Source organism: Aythya marila, assembly GCF_965140915.1.
Source record: "Aythya marila genome assembly, chromosome: 2".
Taxonomy (NCBI): Eukaryota; Metazoa; Chordata; class Aves; order Anseriformes; family Anatidae; genus Aythya; species Aythya marila.
Genome location: NC_139043.1, coordinates 19002168 through 19028044, shown reverse-complemented (window position 1 = coordinate 19028044; position 25877 = coordinate 19002168). Strand labels below are relative to the sequence as shown.

At 39.3% G+C, this 25877-nt stretch overlaps 2 protein-coding genes across 2 annotated transcripts in view; one reads left to right on the top strand and one right to left on the bottom strand.

The window, feature by feature from the left end:
- Positions 1–22418, bottom strand: part of LOC309875223 (uncharacterized protein C10orf67, mitochondrial) — a gene marked incomplete at both ends in the record, with an annotated part of 51132 nt that extends 28714 nt beyond the window's left edge. The window contains 6 exons of the mRNA XM_082754371.1: positions 6050–6199; positions 9133–9207; positions 10176–10319; positions 11672–11792; positions 19087–19126; positions 22352–22418. Coding sequence (XP_082610497.1) covers positions 6050–6199; positions 9133–9207; positions 10176–10319; positions 11672–11792; positions 19087–19126; positions 22352–22418 — 597 coding nt within the window. The remainder of the gene's footprint in view (positions 1–6049; positions 6200–9132; positions 9208–10175; positions 10320–11671; positions 11793–19086; positions 19127–22351) is intronic.
- A 658-nt stretch (positions 22419–23076) lies between these two features.
- Positions 23077–25664, top strand: OTUD1 (OTU deubiquitinase 1). Its single transcript, XM_082752516.1, has one exon. It carries the CDS (start codon positions 23192–23194, stop codon positions 24467–24469), a length of 1278 nt encoding a protein of 425 aa, XP_082608642.1. The 5' UTR covers positions 23077–23191; the 3' UTR covers positions 24470–25664.
- Positions 25665–25877: the final 213 nt, after the last annotated feature.

Sequence of the window (25877 nt, the reverse complement as noted above, 5' to 3'; positions counted from 1 at the left end):
CTTTACTGAAGAAACAGTAGCAGCTTACATAAAGACCCAATATTATTAAAAACGTTACTTTTAATAATGCATTTTTTTGGAACTCTAATAAAATACTTGAACATTATTAATTGTAAACAGTCTTAATGCAGTAAGAAACTTTCAATTAGTCTTCTGAGATAATTACTATATTGCATGTTTTTACTGAAAACTTTTACCAAGTCCTGTAGAGAGACTAGCACAGCCTAGGGAAACCAGTAGTGCTAAAGAAAGAGCACGAGCAATATTTGAGTAATTAACTAAGACTCTGATCTGGCAAGGGTCAACTAGAAACCCTGCAAAACTAACTTACTTTTAAGTAACTGTTACAGCTCCTAATGGGCTTAGTTGGGTATTTGTTCCCTCACCCTGGCTATATATTAGCATTAATTACTCAAAGTATTAGCAAATTAGCATTAATTAGCTCAAAGAAGACCCTTTAGTCTTAGACAAACTAAAACGATTTGAAATGGAAATTGAATGAGCTTTAAATGGTATCGCAACTATAAGACTGGTCATAATATTTTACTGTTTTAATGAAAGGCTGTAAACTACACACAAGACGCTTTCTTCCCAAACTTCCCCTTTGCACATTACTCAGGCAACCTTTAGCTCTAGCTCCACCATCTGCTAAGCCCAAGAACTGCAGGTCATTAACTATTCAGTCTCCTGCTGCAATGAGGACACTCATTAGCAAAATGAACAAAGGGACAATTTTCTGTAGCTACAGTCATCTGTTACACTTTGAGTGGCAGGTTTTGTAGCAATGTTCTCTCTACCATCTGCCCACAGCGGTAGCGTTTGGCTTGCTTAAACTGGGGAACTTTTAAGTTGCAAGAAAAAAGGGCTAAAGGTTGGAAGGCAATTATAACATGGCTTATACAGGATACGTCAACATTTCTCACCTTATCTAGTTTATTGCATTCATTCTAACATTTTTACTACCTTAAATTAAAAAACGTATATTTTAAGCCATAATAAATTCAACTATATATTTATTTAATATTAACTTTTACTGATTGTAGACTTTTACAATGATACTTCTAATAGTACTAGATAGATCTGCATACATAATTTTGTACTATAACAAACTTAAACCAGATTCATCCATCGATAAGCACAGTATTCTAGCCAAATGATCCTTGAGGTAATGCTGGGAGAATATAGTTATTTGTTATGCAGTTCAGAACAACTCATTTCCCTTTGATATCTTGCATTATTTAATATACACTCAAAATAATGATCTGTTTGAATAACAGGTCTGATTTTTGCGCTTTTACTGCAAAGAAACAAAATGCAAATTACTGATGCTACCTTAACATATCAAACTAGAAAATATTTGAGTTTATGCTAGGGAAAATTATAATCTAAAGTTTGGATCTGCTGCTGAGATATTATGAATTTGCCTTGAAAACAAAACCTATTGTTGAACATCAGTCATTTAAGTTATGGTGTACCTTTCCCTTTCTAAGCTATACTTTAGGTATTTAAAGTCTATTATTTATACCACAAGAGGGTGCAATTGTACAAGATGTCATGAAAAAAAATCAAAATGTACACGTTTTGAGTTGGAAGGGAAATGATCATTTCAGTGTTTATTTACATTTATTCTGGAAAATCATATATCCATAACATGTTACATAACACATTTATAATTTTAATTCTTTCACCGAAATTCTTTCTTGAATTATTATCTATACATCTCAAATGTTGAGTGTGAAAAGTTCTAGCATGGCCTATGATTGAACACAAGCCGTTACTTTTCAGACAGTCACCCTCTTACTACACCCCTATCTTCAAATCAGCTAATGGATATACTCTAAAAGGGCTTCCAGTCTTGAAAATTTCGGGATATCAAGATGCCTTTATTCCTTTGGAAACATAATCCAATCAGCAATTATTTTCCTATGTGGTTTCATCTCCTAGCCAATGTATTTGATTATGTCGAGTCTTTTAAATCTAACAGAATGGAGGCACCTGCAAGGATGGGATTAACAAGTAACTACTGGCCCAAATAGCTCTTCTTATCTTTTTAAAGCATGGCAGAGCTGGAAAAAGAGTTAAGGTAGCATAGCTTTGGAGGGAGAATAGGCATTGCATTGCAAATTCCTTGATAGAGGAAAACAGAATGCTTTCTTTTGTATAAATGCAGAACCCTTGGAGAAGAAGCAGAGTTGATTCCTCATTTCCAGGAATTTTTTGAGATCTTTCACTGCTGAACGAGGGCTTTGCCCGAAGAAAATTTTGCTTCTTTCAAAAATTATGCAAAGTGCATGACCTAGACAGAATCTTATCTTATTGGAGTGACAAAGACAAATGTCAACAGTAGATATTTACCCTACAAGCTCCATAGTCCACATAACTAATGTAACACTGAAGTTCTCCTAAGCGAAAACTTCATCACAGTGCCTCCTAGTTTTCTCTGTAGGCAAACGGCCTCATCCATGAATATTCACCTCTACCTATGGTCTGAAACTACAAACTTCAAGGAACTTCCCACCCCTTTAGTTGAAGCTAAACTTTAGCTAAACTTTAAGGCATGACATACACATGTAGCACATTTAATGCTGTCTTTTAAACAGTGCTATTAAATCAAACACCTTGCAAAAGTTTTGTGTTGACAGGTACCATCTAACCAAATGGGTATACTACTGAAATAAAAAAAAAAAAAAAATCAGCTTTGTCAGAAAATGTCTATTTTGTAAAATCTGTAATGCTGATTAAAAAAAGGTCAGAGTAAGTTTTTCATTATGTTAACATACTTAATACAAACAGGTCAGCTGTCTCCGGGGGATTCCTGAACCTAAGCTATTTGGGTTTCCTCATCTACAAATGCACATTCTCTGCAAATATTTTAAATCCTTTCTGGAGGCTAGTAAATTAGAAAGTAATTGTTACCCTGTGATACAGGCACATTGTTCTGCCTTCTAAATGCAATACATCCTTTTTTAAAATGCCCCCAGGATTTTCACATTATAACCAATTCTACAATTTTCATCTAATAGTAAGCTCATGCAATTGTAGCCATTTCCTTTGCTCCCAATATGTTAAGATTATTTTGTCCTTAATATTGCCATTTACAGTTCTTTTTTTGATTCGCTGTCCATTTTATACCCTTCAAAAACTTCCAGTATTAGTTGGCATCATTTTTTTTTTTCATGTGTTATATTCTGCTTTAATTTCCATGATTTGATAATGTAATCTTGCTGTAGAACTAAAATATGACTTGAGTAAAAGCTGTCCTCTTTCTTGATTATGCAACTACGTCTGGCTTTTTGATCACATAACATTTTTTTATTTGAGATTTCAGCTTTTTCATTCGTATTCCTGGGTTCAGATTTTGAGCTTCAGTCAGTTTCACTCACCAATATGAACCAAGTTTTTGAAATATTCCAGTAGTGTGCATGCAATACCACTTTCATACACTAGTGTACTCACATATACCTTTAGTTACTCATTTATAATTTCTTAGAAAACTATCTTCCTGTTCAGCAATAAATTTCAAGGTCTAAAATAAGCTTTTTGTTATATTTATTTAAAAAGTTTTGATAGAAAATTCTCACAGATGAAACAATATAATTCAGAAAAAGAAAATATTTCTAACCTTTGTCTTCACCTTTGTCTTCACATGATATGGATGAATGCTTAAAATTAGTTATTCTCTTTACCAGTTTGTCACTTGTAATAGAACCTCACCAGAGAGCTTTGTTAGTGACAGTTCAGGATTATGAGATTCTTACTGTGCAGTTACCAAAAATTTTAAAAAATGAATTGTTCTCTGATGTTGAATATACTCCTCTCATTTTTTAATTAATTATTTTTTTAGCTGTTTCTTCTTTTCTAAAAAGTTGTTTTATTCAATGATTTTGACTTTACAGGTACAATTCTACCACATTTCAATGTTGTGGTTACATTACAGCACATTGTTTGATGGCAGCGTGACTATGCCCATTTCCCCTCCCTCTTGGTTAAATCCTATTATTAGTGTACAGTTAATTACAATTTTTCTTCTCTTCACATCCTCTGCCATTTCAAACTAATGTCATTTGCTTGTAACACAAAAAGTTGGAATACTATTTACTTTCTCAGCTTATGCTATTAGTGAGAATCTACACACATGATTTTTTTTTTATTATTATTATTTATTTTTTTTTGTTAAGCAGGACCCAATATTTTAGAGACCCTATGTGCATGTACCAATTTATTGCATCTGGCTCCAGAATGACAAACAGCTGATAGCTTGGGTATCTCTACAGTGGGTTTCACAGCCATTACAGTTGGTATACACACACCAGTTGTTTAAGAGGTAGAGTCCAACAGCTGCAGAACAATCTGATGATGCACCGAGGAATTCAGCATTGCAGGCACTAAAAATCTCCAAATACCTGAACTTGTGCCACTAAAAGCTGCAAGACAGCTTGAATTTTCCTGCTAAACTATTTGAATGATCAAAAATGTAACATTCAATTTCCAGTGGACGTTACAGACATTTCTTTACACTCTGCTTTCCAATCCAGTTAGGTGCACTAAAAGTACTCTCACCAAATCAGACCTTTTAAAAGATAGTGAGGACCCTGTACCCCTTAAATTCCACAGCCTACTGTGATAATGACAACGCTGGTTCACATCCAGCCTCCTCCTCTTCTGGAGAATCTGAATCATAAGGAATGCAATGACACCTTCCTATATGCACATGGGAGACTTGATTGCAGTCCTTGTTACAGAGAACATTTAAGTACACGTATTTTCTTAAAGTAAGGCGGACTTATTGGGGCCAAATGAAGCAATGGAGAAATAAGCTGTTTCACTGTTGACTGTTGTGGCTAACAAACCATTACAAGATGTAATTACTTCCTTCTGTACACGAGAACTACTGACCTGGCTTAAATATCAATTTCTAGAAAAGGTTGAATTGTTATGAATTCCAGCTGGAGAGAGATACCTCGTTTCTTTACAGGGTACATCTGCAACCCCATCTTTTTCCTTTACAGGTCATACTGTCTATCTTAGATGGCTGGCAGAAGAAGTAGATGGCATTTTCAGATCTTAATGATGTATAGTAGCTGAGATAAAAAGGTAATCTAGTGTCAGGCTTTGCTAGAACCTCTTTAAAGCCTGAGCTTTTCATCAGTCTAAGCCATATGTGAAGTTCTGGAAAGGTATTATAGATTTCTCACATTTCAGTGAACTGCAGACAAGTATACTTAATTCGCATAGGACATGTTTATGTTACAGTGGGGATAAGGAGATGATGTATGGACTTATGTGGCTGAATTATGTTTACCATTTGAAGGCTACAGACTGAATATTTAAGGCAGTTCTTATAGCCTTTGTATCTAGCTATTTATGTCTGCATTTGTGGGGGAAAAAGAATCATAATTGAAAAGGGCTTTTCGTATCTATTAATGGTAGTACCCAAGTAATTGTCATACTTATATTGCAGGAGTTAAGAAAAATTAAACATGAGAGATTTTAATCCTCATTTGGATACTTGAAATACCAGTTTAAATGATTAACAACACAATTCTGAAGAAAATAAAATGATTTATTTCAGAAGTTATTTAGAGACAGAAGGAACAAAGAGAAACATGAAAAGAAGTAATGTAAGTAAATTCTGTAAGAAGCAGTAGGACACAGATGGACTTTTTGTAACTGAAATGTTCATGTATGGAACAAAAATTGCATTGAAAACAATATTTTATTAAAGATTTATAATTTTTAAAATGTTTTTTAAAGTATTTATAGATGAATTTTGCATATATATATTTTTAATTAAAAACTAGACCAAAAGAGGCAGTACAACTACAAACTCTTGTTCAGACTATCACTGATAAATTATGTGAAATTAATAGAGTACTGTAGATTATTTTAGTCAAAGTACTTACCTTTAGCAAGGGTAATGTGCTAGTATTTTCCCATCGTAGTGTTTTCTATAAAAATAATGAGACTAGAAGTATACTTTGTAGAAGGTGTTTAAAGATTTCCACATTCAGACAATGAGATTATGATCTTTTTTAGAAAAAGAACATACCATTTTAGCCCTTCCTTTTTCTTGACATTCCTGCAGTTTTCTTTCCAGATTTTTAATTATGGACTCCTTCTCACGCAGTTTGTTACGTAAAAGCCTCAAAAGCTTTCCTGGTGAACATTCTGTGTCTTCTATATTTATGTTGTAATACTTCTATTACAAGAAGAGATTCTTGAATGACAGTCTTGCATAAACCACACAGACTTTTTTTTTTAACTCTATAGATTATTATTATTATTTGTAATTTAAATAAATCACGGGACATATTTTACATTCCAGAGTTCTGTTATGGTATTGAAAATAAAATTTTACTGTATCTGACATTTCAAATATATAAGCAAGAAATACATTATATCTAATACACAATCTATAATACCATAGAAAAATACAAAGAAAAATTGGGAAAAAAAAAAAAAGCATATCTTATATATTTAAAAACAAACAAACAAAACCTTATATAATAAAATATGCAGAAAGTAGAGCATACGTACAGTGTGGCAAGATCATAAATGGTTTGGTTTGGAAGGGACCTTAAAGCTCATCTAGTTCCAGTCCCTTGCCATGGGCAGGGACACCTCCCACCAGACCAGGTTGCCCAAAGCCACATCCAGCCTGGCCTTGAACACCTCCAGGGATAGGGCATCCACAGTTTCTCTGGGCAGCCTGGGCCAGGGCCTCACCACACTCACAGTAACAAATTTACCATTACCCCTCGTCCCATCACTATACTCCCTGACACAGAGTCCCTCCCCAGCTTTTCTGTAGGCCCCTTGGAGGTACTGAAAGGCTGCTGTAAGGTCTCCCAGGAGCTCCAGGCTGAACATCCCCAGTTCCCTTAGCCTGTCTTCATCGGAGAAGTGCTCCAGCCCCTTGGTCATCTTCATAGCCTTCCTCTGGACCCACTCTAATAGCTCCACATCCTTCTTGTAGGCCCCAGGGCTGAATGCAGGGCTCCAAGTGGGGTCTCACAAGAGCAGAGCAGAGGGGCAGAATCCCCTCCCTCGCCCTGCTGGCCATGCTGCTTTCGATGCAGCCCAGGATCTGGCTGGCTTTCCGGGCTGCGAGCACACATTGCCAGCTTGTGTCAAGCTTCTTGTCGACCAACACCCCCAAGTCCTTCTCCACAGGGCTGCTCTCAAACTGTTCTCTGCCCAGCCTGTATTTATGTTTGGGATTACCCCAGCCCAGGTGCAGGACCTTACACTTGGCCTTGTTGAACCCCACAAGGTTCACACAGGCCCACCTCTCAGGGCCGCCCAGGTCCCTGTGGATGCCATCCCTTCCCTCCTGCATGTCGACTGCACCACACAGCTTGGTGTCATCCACAAACTTGCTGAGGGTGCAATTAAGTGAAGATAAACTATTAAAATGTTAACTTCTGAATTACTGGCATTTATTTTTGCTTCTTCTTGATTGCACTAGTACAGTTCTTAAATTGCATTAAAGCATTAAAAAATGAGCATCTACAATGGATGATTTACTTCCTATGTAGTCAAAAAATAAAAATAAGATTTTCAAAGAAAAAATGTGCAGCCTCCCACTATACAGAAATGTGTATCCATGGTGGTATAGGGCCAACAACTGGCCATTACGAAACACTAAGCTTAGAAGTGTGTGTGAGCTCTTCCCTCATGACTACCTAGACACCTACTTTAAGTCTTTTTCCAAGGTCAGGTGATTAAATATTTTTTAACTTTCTTAAAATATTAATATGAGCAGCAATAGCTACCTCTAGTGCAATACCTTAAGAACTGTAGCACTTACTGAGGAATTGAAAGAATCGGGGTTCGATTCTTTCCCCAGATACAGTGGAGTCAAAGTCAGTTCTTTCTCAGAGCACTCTACTTTCTGAGCTTGCATGCCTAGCATGGGGTAAATCTTTACCTGGTTGCTAAACCTGGTCTGAAAGTATCCAAGAATAATGCAAGATTTTCCAAAAGGAAAGAAAACCAAAGGGAACGTCACCCTGAAATTCAATTCCCTGCTGCTACTACACACTCCATGGAATGCAAAAGCTTTGTTTGTTTGTTTGCTTGTTTGTTTGTTTGTTTTAACCATGGAGTGATTACATGAACTGGAATTGGGAAAGAGAACTTTTCACACACAAAATAAAGCTTCCATTATTCCAGATGGTCTGTGTAGCAGTTACTTGATCACATGTAGACATGCACATTTTAGCTTTCACACTTTGCTTTTTTAATAGAAGAAGAAAGACAAAATTTAAGTTCCATACTTTTTAAGTTGGATCATTATTACTGTTCCCATTACACTCAAACCTGTTAATAAAAAAGTTTGTGGCATAGTCCCTAGAGGGCAGTAGAAAGTCACTTTGAGTGCACATGATCAGTCATCATCATCTCTATCTGGCAGCCTCAGTGTTCAATTATCAAATTTATCAAGACATTTTCAATGTTTGTTGAATGGAATTTTATGTGATCACTATGGTTCTGCTTCTGAAGAGACCCAGTTATAGACTGTCTACATTTATAGTAACATAATTACAAAAGCAGAGCACTATATTCTATATTAAGCCAACTTCATCCCCTTTTTACAGCTGCCACATCTTTACTGTGAATTCAAACAAGTTTACCTTCCCACTGGCCAGTAGTTCCAGGATATCCCTTCATTTGCTCTGGCTTTAGTATCCTCATGCAAAAATAAGCACTGACTGCCTATATGGGTCTAATCCTTTTTTTTTTTTTTTTTTTTTTTTTTTTTTTTTTTTTAATATTTTGTGGTCATTTATTTTTCACTAGTCAAGAAAAGCAAAGTTGTGTAATTTTTGCTTTCTTCCACTGATGCCTACTAATATACTCCCTATGTATGAGGTAGTAACACTGTTACTTATCTAAAACTATATTCAAGAATGTTGAACTGCCCATTTTAATACTAGAGGGGGGAAAAACAGTACTTGTAAAAACAACATTTTGTGCTCATTATATTCTTTCTACTTAATATAGTTTACATGCTTAAGCCTTCATGGAAAATTTAAACATATCCTTCTCCATATTTAAGGAGTGTACTGACTTATGACACATTACTACTCCAATCAGCAGTCTACTACCACGTTAATGGTTAAAACCCACCTCAATATTTCCTCTGAGAATAGCCAATGCATCACATAACTGTTGTTGGTAGCTCTGACGAATTTGCATTTCTTTCTGCAATTTGATGAGCAATAATAGGAGGCAGACAATCACTAAATAATCAAACAAACCCAAACAAACAAACAAAAAACAAACAAACAGAATAATAATAATAATAAAAAAAACAAGAACTTGAACTGTGCCTTCTTTTTCTTTTAAGAAAATTAAATACTATTAAAACTCTTGAATTTGAAAGAAAAAATACTAAGCTTATGTCCCTTTTCTATCATTTTTTTCCCCTGACACATTCTTCAATTCCTTTTCAGCTTTTGGCTAATTAATCAAACTGTATTTCTTCCTCTATAAAAGGTAGGTTCCCAACTGCTTTAAATACAAGCACTTATGAAATAAGGGTTGTTTCAGATGTTTAAAATGGGAATTCATACCTTTACTTTTTTTTTAACTTTTGCTTTTTTATGTTCATATCAGAAGCTTAAAAATGAGGTTGAATCTTTGCTCATACTTCTCCCTTGTAGTGAGTGCAACCTAGTTGCAACATGATTGACTACCAGCATTAATACTGCCATGGACTTTGATCCATGAGACCCTGAAGATCTCATGGAAGGTCCTAAAGATCACTGAATATATACTTTCAAAGAAATGTATGGGAACAGAACAGTAAATAATGGATGCACACAAAGTGTGCTACATTTCTTGCCTGTTACAATATTATTATGAAGAATTTTACTAGAAATAACTACACTAGAATTTAAGACATTTTCATAGCTATCATTGTTAGTATGCAGAGAGTACAACATAATCCATGTTTTGTTAATTGCAAATTTGCAAAAGACACCTTACACAGTCATTTTTTTTTTTAAATCTATGTTAGAATTTTACTTTATTTTCTTATTTTCAATACTTCTGTGAATTGCTTTTTATTAAGTAAAATATGATATTAAGCCACACAAGGAGGCTATATGAATGAGAACTGACATATATTGAAAGTTAACATAGAAGTGACCAAGAATTTTTTTCTTTACCCGTTTATGAAAAGACTCAATGTCTGTCAGTCTATCCTTTATATATTTACAGAGATTTGAAGCCTGCTCTTCAATTTTTTTTTCATATTGCGCTTGAATGGTGCTTTTGTAGATGAACAAATCTTGCTGGAGGGACTGAGCGAGCTAAAAATCAAAATTCTGCTATTATTTATTTTTATATACAAAGTAAGATAAACAAATAAAAGTTTAACCATTCCATTACTGTGTTCAAGACTATCATCATTCACAGGTGGCATCATTCATTCACCTAAACACAAGTATCTAATGCATTTCTATGCCCTGTTATATGTAAAGATATTTAGCTTTCTCAAAATAAAGCATTTTAGGAATACAAAAATCTGCCAAATGGTAACTACTCAGATTTTGCAGAACAGATCCATACACATGTATCAATACAGACATCAAAATGAAAACATAGAAGTGTTCAAAACCTGTTCATAAAATTTAAGTTAGTACTCTGCAAAGTATTTTACAGGAACAGCACAAAAATATCTGCATTTTTGCAAAAAGTGACAGAGGAAGTGTTGTAGGAAATGCACTCTGTTTTTCACTGACTTAGATGAGCAAAACAGAAATCTTCCAGGGAAATGAAGTAGAAAGCGATATTGCTTCTACAAATAGTACCAAAAGCACTGAATTTTAATTCTTGTGTATATTTACACACCATTTGAAAATTGGAATGTGTTTTTTTTTTTTTTTTCCCTAGGAAATTAACATTTTGCACACATAATTATTTTATATCCTGAACCACCTTCTTTTGCAATTTCTAACACAGTTAAGGGACAGACAGAAATGTCTCATTTTGATGGAATGGATCTCCCTCCACAGGTCTCCAGAGGCACCAGTCTTCCTTCACAAATTGTTAAAGCATTTATGTTAAGCAGGCTGCAATGTTTCTCATTATGGACTGCGTTCTTCCTCCAAAATCTAAGCATTAAATTTCAGTGAGACACTGTTTAGGTTACACATATACAATATACATATACAATAGCAGATATACAATACATATATACAACAGCAGATAATACCACTTGGACCTTCCTTCTAACTTACTCTGTATATGATTCGTGCAAAGCGGAAGCACTGGAGTATTTTATTAAATCTCCTTAAATGTATGTTTTAGGTCACCTTATAGGTGGGTATTTATTATTATATATAGGTGGGTCACCTTGTAGGTAGGTATCAATGGAATGGATAGGCCCACATTCAATTCCAGATTTATAGCCCCTATCAAACAAGATTAAGTCTTCAAAATTTATCATTTTCAGCATTAAACAATGGTAATCCCTACATAATCTTCTCTGATGCAACAGTGTGCTATTCTATTTTGAAAACAAAAATTTAAGTAATTCGTCTGAAATAGGTATATGAAGACAGAAAAAAAGTCAAAACAGATCGCTTAAATATTACACAAAATAGAGATGACTGACAAAAGTATGTATACCACGAGAAAAACTAATACTTTCCTAATTTACCTTGATTAAAGCTTGCGTAGCAGTTGCTAGCTCATTTAATTCTGGTATGTCTTTGATATCTGTTTGCGTTGCATGATCTCTGCTGGCATATCCTATTTTTAAATCATCTGAAATGCAAGACCTGCAAAAACAGACAGATTTGGAAAACAAAACAAACCAAAACAAAAGCATACTTTAAATAGTACAGTAGTTGCTTTAATAAAGTTAATCGATCTATTAATAATGGATATTCAGAGATAAAGTGCCTATAATTTATTTTTTCATTTCATTTGTATGGCTTTTGTAAGATAAAGTGTAACAAACACATTAGTAGCTTCTTTCTGTATTTTTGTTTCATGAAGACAAATGTTTTCAATGAAATACTGAATAACAACTAAAATTCAAGCAATACTACCATTATAAAAGAAAATGCTAAAGAAGTGTTTGCATTCTAAGAGAAAATAGATATTTTTCAGTGTTCTTTAGAAAAATGCATCAGACCAAAAAGTGGACTGTAGACTTATTTAGGAGCTTGATCTTCTATTTCACTGAAAAAAAATATTATTTGTGTATTACTAATTTTATCAAAATGACACTTAATGCCATTACATTCTTAATAAAACATTAGATCATTGGATTGTTAAATATTTAGGATTTTTGGCGCTGTCAGAATTCTGTTATAAATGGATAGCGTCAGACATTTCTTGCCCAGGTCTACCTAATTTGTAAGTGAACAAAACTGGACAAATTGACTCAAAATTTTAATGGCGCTCAGTCAGAGGTGTTCCAAGGACCCCTTTATTCTGTGAACATTCAGGCACATTCCCAGTATTATTACTGTCGAATCTGAGCGGCTGTGATGCTGTATCAATCCCCAAATCTCAGCGTTTTAGGATGGGATGCGTGAAACTTCTCACCGATTGGAGATTACACTGTGAGAAGCACAACCAAAAGGAAAGAATGACTGTGGACTACATTCACTTTAACTCTGCGTGCAGGGAGGCTCCTTTCAATTTAAGCACAAGGAGGCCTCACCGGTGCTGGGGCTGGGGCTGGGGGTGGTGCTGGGGCCGAGGCAGGCGGCAGGGCAGCGCCAGCAGCTCCAGCGTCGCCGGGGCGAGGTAGCGGGCCCATGGCTGCGGGCAGGCGGCGGCCGCCCCCGCCTCACGGCCGCTCATGGCCGGGCTGGGCCGGGCCGGGGCCGCCGCGCCGCACCCATGGCAACCAGCGCCCGCCCCGGCAGGCGGAGCGGAGCGGGGACGCTTCCGTTCGGGAAGGGGAAGCGGCTGCTGTCACAGGGGGCCCGCGGCCCCCCCGGGGCGGGTGGGGTGCGTTTCGTCTGCTCGCGGCCACCTCTGCCTTCCAGGTAATCTGTGTGTGGTTAGGAGCAGTTGGCTGCCCGTGGGAGCTGCTGGATTGAAATGTAAATGGTTAGGCCCTCTTGGGTTTGCACTGAGCGGGACCTGAGGAGAGCTGGTGCACTGTGCCTAAATTCCTGGCAGGTAAAGAAAATCCCCCCCCTAGCCATCATGGCATGTTGCAGAGAAATTCTTTAATTGTTTTAGGTGATTATCGGGCACCCAAGCACCACCTTGATCATCCTGGATGTGGAGTTAGGCGCTGGAAGTGGAAGAAGGCCAAATTTCTTTCTGATTATGACTGCAAGCTAGAAAAGGGTGATGTCAAACACTTATCAGCTACTCATAACAACTTATTTGCTTTCAGTGTAATAACAAAGGTAGGTTTTGATTTTTTTTTTTTTTTTTAATGTTTGAGATACCCGTATGATGACCAGAAGCTACTCAGAATGTTCTTGTAATTCTCCCTGGATAGAAGTCCATCAGAGAGTATGGGCTAGCTGGAAAAAAATACTTAGTTATTAGTCTGTGTTTCAATGCACTGTGATCTGCAGTGCTCTGAAATCAGTAATCAGCATTTGCACTAAAAATCACTTCAGTTTTGTCTGAACTCAAGTTGCACATAGAGAGAAAGCACCTGTTTAAGAACAAACCACATCAATACAGCCCAATCCTATAAATAGAGAAGCAAAATAATGGCTTATCTAACAAATTGTAGGGATTTTTAAATGGGATGAATTCTAATCTTTCTAGGATTATCACCTATGTCTGTTCAATGTGATATATAATATTTATGGAACAGAAGTTATTACAAACTATGTTTACATAATAAATCATCATTTATGATATTTGGAGTCGTTAGCATGGATGAAATCTTGCCAATTGCTGTGAATCCATAAGGTGTAAAGGATTTGTATGGCTTATAGAAAAAGTGTGCCTTCAATTTTGAGAATTAAAACAATTTTATTAATTGTGCCTCTTTTTTGCAATCTCTGGGCACCATTTCACTTTGTCCACAGAAGAAATATGGAAAGAGATGGAAACTAACATGAAATTTAAATTGCTAGTTTTTTTCTCTTTCTTGAGTTCAAGCTGAAAAAGATGTAAAGCAACAATCTTTTTATATCAGAGAAATGTAATTGGTAAGAAACGAGCAGATGTCATCACTACTTAAACAAATGTTACTAAAGTTAATGTAAATAGGGTGATGTCATTATGAAGTCATGTGCTGAGTAATATGTGCTTGTAACGCAGGTGTTCTCAGACATTTTCTCTCAGTTTAGCAAATATGATAAAGACAATTGAGTGAAAAGCAAAGACTGTTACTTGGCTTACAAATACCATTTGTAAAACTTGCCTTACTTTTAGGATGCCTTCCAGCAGTAATAATGTATAGAGGAGTTCATTTTGTTTGGGGAAGAAGTGTAATTTTCCATTGGAAACAGAAATGTTTTATTAACATAGGCTGTAGTGTGATACATGGAAAAACTGCCCCCAAATTACATCTGTGTTCCACTGATATACAGGAATCAGATTAAAGGTTAAGAAAACTGTTTTTCATAATCCCATATATTGCTTGGATGCATGTGAGAGGAACAGTGCGGTACTGACCTGATAATTCACATTTATTTATAAACAGAAAAATTGACACTTTGCTTATGACGTGTTTTATCTTGTCATAGTTGTTTTCTTACTTTTGATTACAGCCTGGTCTTACTATTGTAACTACTACGTTTATGTTAAGTAGCTTGATGCTTCACGCCTTAATTACTGCAGTCATTACCTTGTTTATTTAGAAACATTGTTGCTGTCTAGTCTATACAAGGTCAGCTACTGAATCTTCTGAGATAATAATCAAAAGTTATTTATTTATTGTCTTTGTTCATCAAATTCCCTGAAAAGGATTTTATGTTATTTTAACCTAGCTAGGAGCTGTTGAAAATGGATTTGGAACGGTGCTGGTGCCAAATCTTAAATAATAGCACTTATGACATAATAAAATATTGGCTTTAATTTTACAAAATGAGGTTGGTTGTCTCTCCAGGACAGCTGCTCTTTCACTAGTGGGTTGGGTTTTCTCTTTCCTGTGGTTCCACAAGTGGGAGATGAGGCTTCTGCATCGGCACCACCCCTCACCATGGCTTCTTGCTCAGCTTAGATGAAGTCGACTTCTAGGGAACTGATGTTTACAGTTGAACATAACATCTTTTTTAAAACTAGATGCTCTTTTATTACTTAACTAAAACACAGTATTTGGTGTCCGTTATGTCAGAATAGAACAAGAAAGCTTTTGTATATATGTAATAAGCCCGTTTGTCTCTTTAGCTTGGAAACGTCCGGATTCAACAACACAAGGGAATTGGCAAAACACAATAAAGCTCCTGTCCCATTCAGCTACCTCAGATTTTGCTTCAGAGTCTAATTGTGATCATTTTACACATCCTGCCTCCTTTGACTGACAGTCATCAAGAGTCAAGGGTCAGATTGTCTTAGTCCTATATTTCAGAGAAACAGAGTAGGTTGCAACACAAGTATGACAACTCAAACAATGCATGTATTTCGTATTTTTTTTCCTGATTATCGGAGGCATTTTTGACCCAAGAGAAATACAGTAAGTCTGTTTTATTCTCACTGTCTGTGTTGGAACAAGTGAACAGGTCTTTAGTTTGTTTTGAAGGCCATTAAAGCAGCAGCAAACTTCAAACAAGATGTAAGACAGTTGCTCTTTGTTCAGACTAATGACATAAATCCCTCAAACAATTTGTAAAAAAAATAAAAAATAAAAGTGAAGTAGCACTTTCAGAAGATGGATGTATTTGCAGGAGGAGAGAATGACAGATCACAAACCCCTTGGGAAACAGAAATAAATGGAACGAAGTAGCGGGATGAGGTTTTACTGCACATACAGATTAAAGTCGTTACCAAGCTATTGCCATGCTGATATCATTAAACCAAAATGGTCCTTGCATTCACAGGCCATCCTGTTTTCAACATACTGCTACCAGTATTTTGTTACCAGGATCCTTCCATGAAATTATTTGCAATTATGTCATATCTGAAAGCCAAGGCTGTGAGTCAAGACTAAATTTATTCATTGCCAGGTTGTATCCATTTCAGTTTGGCCAGCACTGTCCTTTAACTTAATCAGCTCTTCTTGCTCCCTACTATTTCATCTGTGAGGTATTTATAGACAGCCCTTTTCAATCTTCTTTAGATAACGTAAGCCAAGAATGTTTGGTCTCCTCTTGTTAGGGTGTCACCAGTGCTGTGGTCATTTTAATTCCCCCTTGCTTATGTTCCAGTCAAAATTTAACATCCTTAAGCAATGTTGACCAGAAATAGATATGATATTCCAAATGAGAGGGGATAACGATGAAGCTATTTCACTATTGCATACCATGTGTTGATTTTTCTTCTCTCCTGATGATATCCCACAGCTGATATTCTGCTAATAGCAGAAATACTTACCTGTCACCAGGTGGATGATCTTCCATTTGCAGTGCTGAATTTCATCTATCCACATAGGCAACTCCATTCCCAGTCTCCAAATGTTTCCAGTATGATATTTCAAAAATCATTACAGTAACAATGTTGCTCAGCTCTACAGCCATTAGTGAAAGTCAATAGCACACCATGTGCCAGAGTAATTAATGAAAATATTAAACAAAGTCAGTCCCAGGACTAATCTTTAAAGAACTCCACTGGCAAGTTTCTTTCAGCATAATGATTCCTTTAAATTATCTGCAGCTCTCTCTCCTCTAATGAGTCCCACAGCCGCCTTGTAGTTCTTGTTCTAATACCCATTTTCATTGGTTTAATAATATTTCACACTGTGCAGTATCAGAAACTTTATTTAGATCCAGCAAGATTAGATACACTAAATTTCCTCTAGTAATTTTATACCAAATTCAGAGGGGCATGCACAAAGCCCTCTGTTCATCAGGAAGGCCCAGGTCTGATACAGTAAGTTAATTTTAGTTGGGATTCTCACACTGAATTACTAAATGAGTACGGTTTAAGTTTTATAAAATTGTACTTGCATAGAAATCACAATTAGAAAAATGTTTATATTTTCATGTATGGATAACACATGAGAATTAACTTGTAATTAGTACTTTTTAATAACAATTGTAATGTTTCAAATGTACTTGAATAAGTACAGAAATTGACATTGCTGAAATCTAATTCTTAAACTTCTATAGATGATCACTCATAACTAGAAACACTACTTTGTTTTTCAGGATGACTAAATTGAGTTAAGATTCTATCTTGTTGGTAGTTACTGGTATAAATTGACTAATTGGAGTGTAGTTGTTCCCAGCTTCTTCCAGTGAAAAAGACATTGGACTTGGGCTCACTGTTACACTCTTTTCCATTACCTCTCGCTATATTGGAACTTTAAAATGTTGAATCAGAAAAATAAGTGTATTCTTCATTTAGCCATGAAAAACTAGGTTAAGAAAGGTTTGCCTGTTTACAAGGTAGGATGTTAATAAGGATTAATTGATGTCATCCCTCCTCTCTAATGGCTCTACCTGCCTTATTTTTTCTCATTAGACAGTGGAGTTAAGTAGCTGTGATCTGACCTTGCCGTAACAGTTAGCTCTATGCGATGTAGGTGGAAACAAAGCAGGTTTGTAATTGTGATGAGGTACGTTCTTTCCGTAAATTTCATCAGGGCTAGAACATTACTTGTTGAGCTGGTTATACTGTGCGTAACCACAGTCCTTTCCCACAGGATGGACCAAGCAGTGGAGTAACAAAGGTATTTTATGTAATTATATGTTATTCCATGACTCTGAAAACATTAACTATGTAGTGTGGTTTTCTGCTACAATCCTTGTCTGTGTGAAGTGGTGGTACCTCCTTTGGCTGTTTCCTGGTGGAAAAAAAAGGTAAGGAAAGCTCTGCATTGCAGGGTTTTGGAGGACAGAGCAGATGAGACTGCCATTTGAATCAGTCTCCAAAGCCTTTCTGTTGCAAGGCCACCCATGGAAATGTTGGGTGCTTATTGCCTCATTGAAGCATGTTTTAGCTTCAGGAGTAGGCAGTACTGCAATTTCTTCCACAGTTATTTTTTTACATTTACTTTTTTTTTTTTTTTTAAATCAAGATTAATCTATTAATGATATTTCCTGTAATTGTACATGATGATTTCCTGCTTCTGTTATTTCTGTACTGCAAACTTCCTCTACTAGCTTCACGGTCTGTTCTTGTCAGAACTCTGTTCTGCTCTTGGTATGAACCAGAATATCCACTTGCCTCAACTCTAAATTTGCCATTGACCAACATGAAAGGAAAAAAAGTTATCTGATATAGGAAATCAAATAGTTAATAAAATATAGACATAGCAAACACTTCTATATCATTTGAGGTTTATTAAGATATAAGCCTTTCTAAATTCCATACACATTTTGAAGCTTGTTTACATCACATTATTACTTTTTTTTTTTTTTTTCTCAGAGAAAATAGCATTGTTGATCCCTTTATTTTTCTGATAGCATCTTAAGGCTGTATTCACAATGACCACCACAAATGCCATCTACACTTCTGAGTAGAAATGAGAGACTTGACCTGCGTCATAGCTCACATTTAGAGGCTCGCTTATCAAGTGGGATATGACTATGAGACCCTGAGATATGAGTGAATGTCTAAATTTATCACCAACAGTCCTTTTTCCACAGTCTTGCCACATGATGTCACACTGTCGGTTACATCTCTAATGACTAGTGCACCCATACAATGAGTATGATTTTAACATGACAGTATAATAGAAGCTAAACAACAAATTGTGAGGCAACTCCCTAAGATACATCCCTTGTTTTATGCAGCATATTTATACTTCAAAAGTAAGTGTTGATATGCTTACTCTTCATTTTATGTTAGTGGTATGTTAAGGGTTGAAGGAAGTAGATACTATACAGAGTACAGGGTCATCATAAGGCAATCACAAAGAAGATGGCATCAAGAGAAGAAAAAAGAGACTGGGAATGGAAAGAGCAGAATTGGTTCTTGTGGCAGTGCTGTTAGTTCATGACGTCTTCACAAGTTCATTTAACTACATGCTGAATAACTTACCTGTAAGTTGGTAACTTTGTGAAAGGAATGATGTGATCACCTGCAGCAACAAAGGATAAAACTAATGATTTGGGATGTTCTTTCTAGTTCCAGCTCATATGTATTTCTTCCCTGTCTTGGAGGATCCTTGGTGTATATCCATAGTATGTATATATTTTTATATTATTTTTTAACTTTGTCCTTGATATACTACTTTAAATTATTAATAAAAAATAAACATCTCATTGTCCACTTATGTACAAAGAGCTATGAATTCATGAAATACTTCAGCCAGAAATATCTTTGGCTGAAGGACAGTTATGTTACCAAGAAGAAAAAAAAAAAGGCTCTGGAAATGCTTATTCAGTGTCATTCAATACATCATTTAAGCTAACTTCTCTCCCCTTCTTCACTAATAAACGATCCTGCTGATGTAATTAATTTGTCTCTTCTGTGTCAATCATTTAAAGTAGTTCCACTCTCAGGAACTTCAGTTTTACGTCACTGAATGCCACCGTTTTTCCACAGCTGTTTTTATATTGTGGTCTGCCTTCTAAACAATCTGAACAATTCCTGGAATGTACAGCGTAACCAGGGATAACGATTATGTCAGGAGAAACTTTAACCTCAAGAGATATTTACACTTTATTACTACAGAGATTGCTTTAAGATCTATTCTGTATTTGCAAGGGAATCAGAAAGCTGGGAACAGTAATTTATGGAAGACAGTCAAAGGTATCTCCATGTTGTGTTCTGCTTGCTTTACAAAGCCTTCTAGTGCCTGTGTGGCCACATTATGCAGGCAAAAGTGACAGAAGCTGAAAACGTCAGAATATGCTGGAAGCAGTCAATCTGTGCATCATGTTTTATCCAGGCCACTCTGAAAAGCAGAGTTTAATTTTTCCCCAACAGCTGTTGTACATCCAGCTCAGAGAAACAGCAAAAATGCATCTTCTGGTAGTAAAAGGTACCAAAGGCATAACCATATGCCCTGTCCTTTTATTGTCCTTCCCTTGCATTGAAGAAGTTCAAATTCTTTGAAATTTAATTCTCACAGGGACTGTATTCATAGCACCTGATCATTCCTCTTTGTTGTCACCCTTTTCTTCAGCATGGGACCCTTGAGCAAAAACGGATTAAGAGGTAATTGTTAAAAACAGAAGTCAGATATTTAGAAAATGACCTTTCAGGTATGTGCTGACTTCTTGGTACCTCCTTCTATGAAAGCTGAGAACTAGCCATGAAAGGCTTGTGCTGCAGAGGCTCAATGGGATTTTTGTCGTCGTTTTCACGAGAGATTGGATTCCACCCGAGCCAAATGCATATGACTAATTCTAGGTGCTCAGTCATGGAAAATGTTGGCCACATTGCACTGTCAGTGTTTAATAACAGGTAAAAAGCATCAAGGTGAACTTCTCTTTCTATTTACTTTGCATGGGAGATAATTAGTATGTTGAAAGCAATATACTATTAACACTAATACAGCAGTATAAATGTTTGTTTTGTCACTAGTTACCTAGTAACAGATTTTGATTGTATTTTAACATTATTAGGAAGCTGACTACATGCATTTTAACTGAAAACAGGAATGGCATTATTTACACCTGTTTATAGATGAAAAGAGAATAAAAGAATGATGCATCTGATAACATTACAAAAACTGCTGGCATATTTAGCATCTGTTTCAGGGTGCTTCTTGGATTTTTGTTCAGCTATAAATAACCTTTTTGTCCAGAATATGCTGTAGAAGAGCATCAGAATTTTTGGCAGGAAGTAACCAAATGAGGTTTAACAAGAGTAAGCGTAGAGTCCTGCACCTGGGAAGGAACAACCACATGTATCAGTACAGGCGGGAGGATGACCTGCAGGAGAGGAGCTCTGCGGAGGAAGACCTGGGGGGCCTGGTGGATGACAGGTTGACCATGAGCCAGCGGTGTGCCCTGGTGGCCAAGAAGGCCAGTGGGATAAGTGTGGGAGACAGAGGGATTTGGCCAACCTCCTTTCACTGGTTTGTGGGGGCAGGACAAGGGGCAATGGTCAAAAAATGGATCACAGGAAGTTCTGCACCAACATGCAAAAGGACTTCTTCATGGTGAGGGTGATGGAGCACTGGGACAGGCTGCCCAGGGAGGTTGTGGAGTCTCCTTCTCTGGAGATATTCAAGGCCCATCTGGATGCCTACCTGGGCAGCCTGCTCTAGGGAACCTGCTTTGGCAGGGGGGTTGGACCCGATGATCTCTGGAGGTCCCTTCCAGCCCCTACAATTCGGTGATTCTGTGATCAGAATACTAACACGATGGAGATTTGGGCATACATAATGAATCTGGTTCTTTACTCAAAGGAAGCACCACAAATGTTGTACCTCATTGTAACTAACAATCAGAATAAAACAGCTGCCCATCAGTTACTGTACCACTGTTCCAAATAACCTATGGTTTTGGACAGGTGGAACAGTCATTATTGGGAGTTTCTGTAACATCCTAGGAGACAGAAAACGGCAGTACTGCGTATTCAAACTGCAGCACTCATTTTTAACAGAAGTTATTCTCCTGCATCCATTTAGTGCTCTCTAACAGAAAGAGCTGCCTCTCTCTGTGCCTCCCCCCTCCCCCCAACTCATTTACCATACTATTTAAGACCTTAAACCCACCACCCTGAAGTCACCTCTGGCATTCACCTGTGGGCAGAACGATTCACTAAGCAAAAATGTAGACATACGTTTTTTAAAGTAAAAAATGTGGGCAGAAGAGCTGGTGAGCATTAAGTAATGTACATCTTTATTACAGTAACAACGCAAAAACCCCACAGTGAACAGCTATTGGCACGTTTAAAACCCTCTGGGAAGGGACAACTTCCAGTGATTTTACATTAGATCACCTCTGAATATATTAGAATTCATTTTAGCTTGGGAATATACCTTGTAAAATTTTGATTAAGAAGCAAAACTACGCAGGAATCTTTCTTTTGCTCCAGGCCTTCGTTTTAAGGAGGAAAGCACTTCAATTTACTACCACTTGGCTCGTTTGTTTCCTCTCAGAGCCATTTGTCATCCAGAAATACAGATTCACTGGCTGATCTCACATGCTATATTTAAGGCAGAGTGCTGAACATTCAGAAATACAGGAGTCACTCTGTAATTTCAGAGCAGCTGTAATACCTTATCGCCCCGTAAGCAGCTGCCAGAAGTGCTCCTGGCTGATGCCCATTGCCATTTGTCCAGAAGTGTCAGCTTGCTGGCTGGGGCAGGGAAATCAGGGATTTGATTCAGATCTGATACACCTCTTACACTTCAGAGGCAAGGATTTTGGGTACGTGTTGACTAAATTTTTAGGAAAAGGCTCCCCGTAGTGCATGGGATCGGATGCTGTGTTTTAGCCAAAACAAAAAGGGAAAGCAGATCTGAGCACTGTGCCTTTAAGCACCCCCAGTTTTTAGCATCGAGGATTTCAGCGTTTTTCACTCTGTGTGAAAGGTGAGGAGATCATAAAATATTTTCTGAATAAAAATGGAATGATGTGTGGTGTTGGGGGTATCACTGGACATGCGTTCAAACAACACCTAAGGCTCCAAGGAAGCAGTTATTTTTGACACTGTGGTCACGAGTGATTCTCTTAGTTAAGACTTTTTTTTTTATTATTTAATGAAAATAGGAACAAGGAAAATTCCCCGTGATCCTTTTAAGCTACGTTTTCAACCTTCCCCCCTGTGCTATTCGCCCACGGCCCCCAACTGCGTTATGGACGCCTTAAGGCAGCTCGGGGGGGGGGCGTGGCCTCACGAAGCCCCGCCCCTCGCATTCCAACGTGCCCAGGCCCTGAGGTAAACACAGCGGCGGCCCCGCCCCCCCCCGGGCCCGGCCTCCAGCAGCTTCCAGAAGGGCCCGGGCCCGCCGCGCGCGTGCCCGCGGAGAGGGGAGGGGGGGGGGCGGGAGCGCGCGGCGCTTGTGGCGCAGGCGGAATTGGGGGCGGCGGAGGCGGGGAGGGGCAGGGCCGGGCCGGGCCGGGCTGTGAGGGGAGGGCCGGGCGGGCAGGGGGTGATGCCCGCGTTTATTTTTACCCCCGCCGCTCCGCGCTCCCCGCCCCGGCTGCGGCGGCGCCGCCTATAAAGCGGCGGGGGGGCGGCGAGGATGCAGCTGTACAGCTCGGTCATCACCCACTACCCGCCGGGCGCCGCTCCCCCGGCCACCGCCACCGCCGTCTTCAAGGTCTCGCTGCCGCCGGGACCCCCCCCCTCGGCTGAGGCGCCCAAGAGCGGAGCCGCGGGGCCCGGCCCGGCCGCGGGGAGCCCGGCGAAGGACGGCTCCGGGATCGCCTCCGCAACCAGCACCACCACCAGCAGCAGCAGCAGCAGCAGCGCCGGGAGCGGCAGCGCCATGCCCGCCTTCTCCTCCTGCCTGCAGGTGATGCCGGCGGCCAGCCCCGCCGGCCCGCACTACAGCTCCTGCGCCCACATCGCCGTGGCCGCCCGGCGCCGCCGCCCGCTGGAGCGGGTCGTGCCCGTACGGGGCGTGCAGCGGGGCGAGGCCCGCACGGAGCCGCCGCACGGCCCGGCCTGGCTGGAGGGAGTCCTGGAGGCCGTGCGGCAGCCCCCGGGGGAAGCAGAAGCCTCGGTCGCTGTCGCCACCGCCGCCGTCCCCAGGCCCGCCGAGGAGCCCAGCAACCGCAGCCTGCGCCTCAGCGAGCACCGCCAGGCGCTGCAGGCCGCCGCCGGCAGGCCCCGGAGCCGTGAGGGAGAGGAGAAGGAGGAGGAGGAGGAGGAGGAAGGCGGCCGCGTGGCCCCCTGCCCTCCCCGGGGGCTGTGCGGGCGAGCGGAGCGCAGCGAGAAGCTGGCGCTGTACCTGGCCGAGGTGGAGAAGCAGGACGGGTACCTGCGGCAGAAGGGCCGGTTCCGCTTCCACATCATCCCCGACGGCAACTGCCTGTACCGAGCCGTCTGCAAGGCGCTGTACGGCGACCAGCGGCTGCACGGCGAGCTCCGCGAGCAGACGGTGCACTACATCGCCGACCACCTGGACCACTTCAGCCCCATCATCGAGGGCGACGTGGGAGAGTTCCTCATCGCCGCCGCGCAGGACGGAGCCTGGGCCGGCTACCCGGAGCTGCTGGCCATGGGGCAGATGCTCAACGTGAACATCCACCTGACGACAGGCGGCCGGCCCGAGAGCCCCACCGTGTCCACCATGGTTCACTACCTGGGGCCCGAGGACCCGACGCGGCCCAGCATCTGGCTGAGCTGGCTCAGCAACGGGCACTACGATGCCGTGCTGGACCGCCTGTGCCCCAACCCGGAGTACGAGGCGTGGTGCAGACAGACTCAGGTGCAGCGCAGGCGGGACGAGGAGCTGGCCAAGTCCATGGCAGTGTCCCTGTCCAAGATGTACATCGAGCAGAATGCCTGCTCGTGAGACCGCCCGGCCCGTGGGCTGACGGACTGGCGGAAGGTGCGCTGGCTGTGATGGTGATGCCTTAATCCTTAATGAAGCAGCAGCACCCCAGATTGTGAGAAGAGCCACAGGTTGTGGGGGATAAATCCAAACGTATTTGTAATATTCTGTTGTAAAAAGAACCTTAGCCTCGGATTATTTGCCAGCAGATTCTCCGTGTATGTGTTTTCCCTCCCCACTGTTTCTCTATTTTCTATAAGAATGTATTTTTTGCACAATATTTTTAAACTGTTACCTCCATCTTCTACATCTCGTGTTAGTATCTGGCTTTGAGCTGTACAGCCAAAAACATTTGTAAACAGTTTTTGTAGATAAGGCTTATGATGTAACAGCTATTTTTTGCTGTGTTTTTTTTTTTTTTTTTTTTTAACCCATAAACCTTATATTTCTACCAAATGAAGTTAGTGTCAAACAACTCTCCCTAACTGGTGAAAGCTTTGTGGGTGTTTCTTGCAAAACAATAGTTTCTCTAGAAGTGCGGCAAAGTCTGAAAAGATTGCTTTTCAAAACAGTTGCTTTCTCTGCCTCCAGCACAGAACAGGTCCTTTGAGCCGGTTGGAATGCAGCTCACATGAACAGTACAGGGAGCAATTGACTCTTCTGTATTTAATTACTGTTTTGAGTAAACTGGCCTCTTGTTGCCTGGTTGGCTTACCCTCTGCTCCATTTATGTTATTTATCTGTAATAACAGAACATTAACTTGCAATAGAATGTTGTGACTAGATAATAGCCTCCCGCTTCGGCAATAATTGCCTTGGCTGCACCTCAGTGTTTGTGTCTGGTTTCTGGGGTTATGGTGTCTTTTGTACAAGCCCTGCTTCTTTTTTGGCACTTCTGTTGCACCAACAAATCATTATCTGATCACAACATTTTATTCATTTAACTTTATTTTCTAATCAAGAAATCAGGAGCGGTGTTCTGCATTTAAAAAGTATTTAAATTGAGATTTGTATGGTTTGCTGGGTCAAACATTTAAATGTTTCTGATCTGAATTCTGTTTCTTCTACTTTCTGATTAACTTGTTAGATATATTTATTAAGTAATGCAGTTTGTACTTTTTTATTTTGTAATATATTGTGATTTTGGAATTTATACTGTATTTGTATAATAGGAGTATTCTCAGCTAAAATGGAATGAATAAAGAATATAATTTTACGTGTGCTCTTTCTTGCACCCTTTGAATTCCTGGTGTGGTGAAAATCTGCAAGTTGATTCCCAAGGACTTTTATGTAGTTTCTCTGTCCTAGTTTCCCCAGTTAATAGGCAGGAGGCAGGGACATGATACTTGACAAATATGAACAACCGATAATTCTGGTGCCTGTGAATGCATGAAAGAAATGCAAACATGCAATGATAGAATTCTGTTGT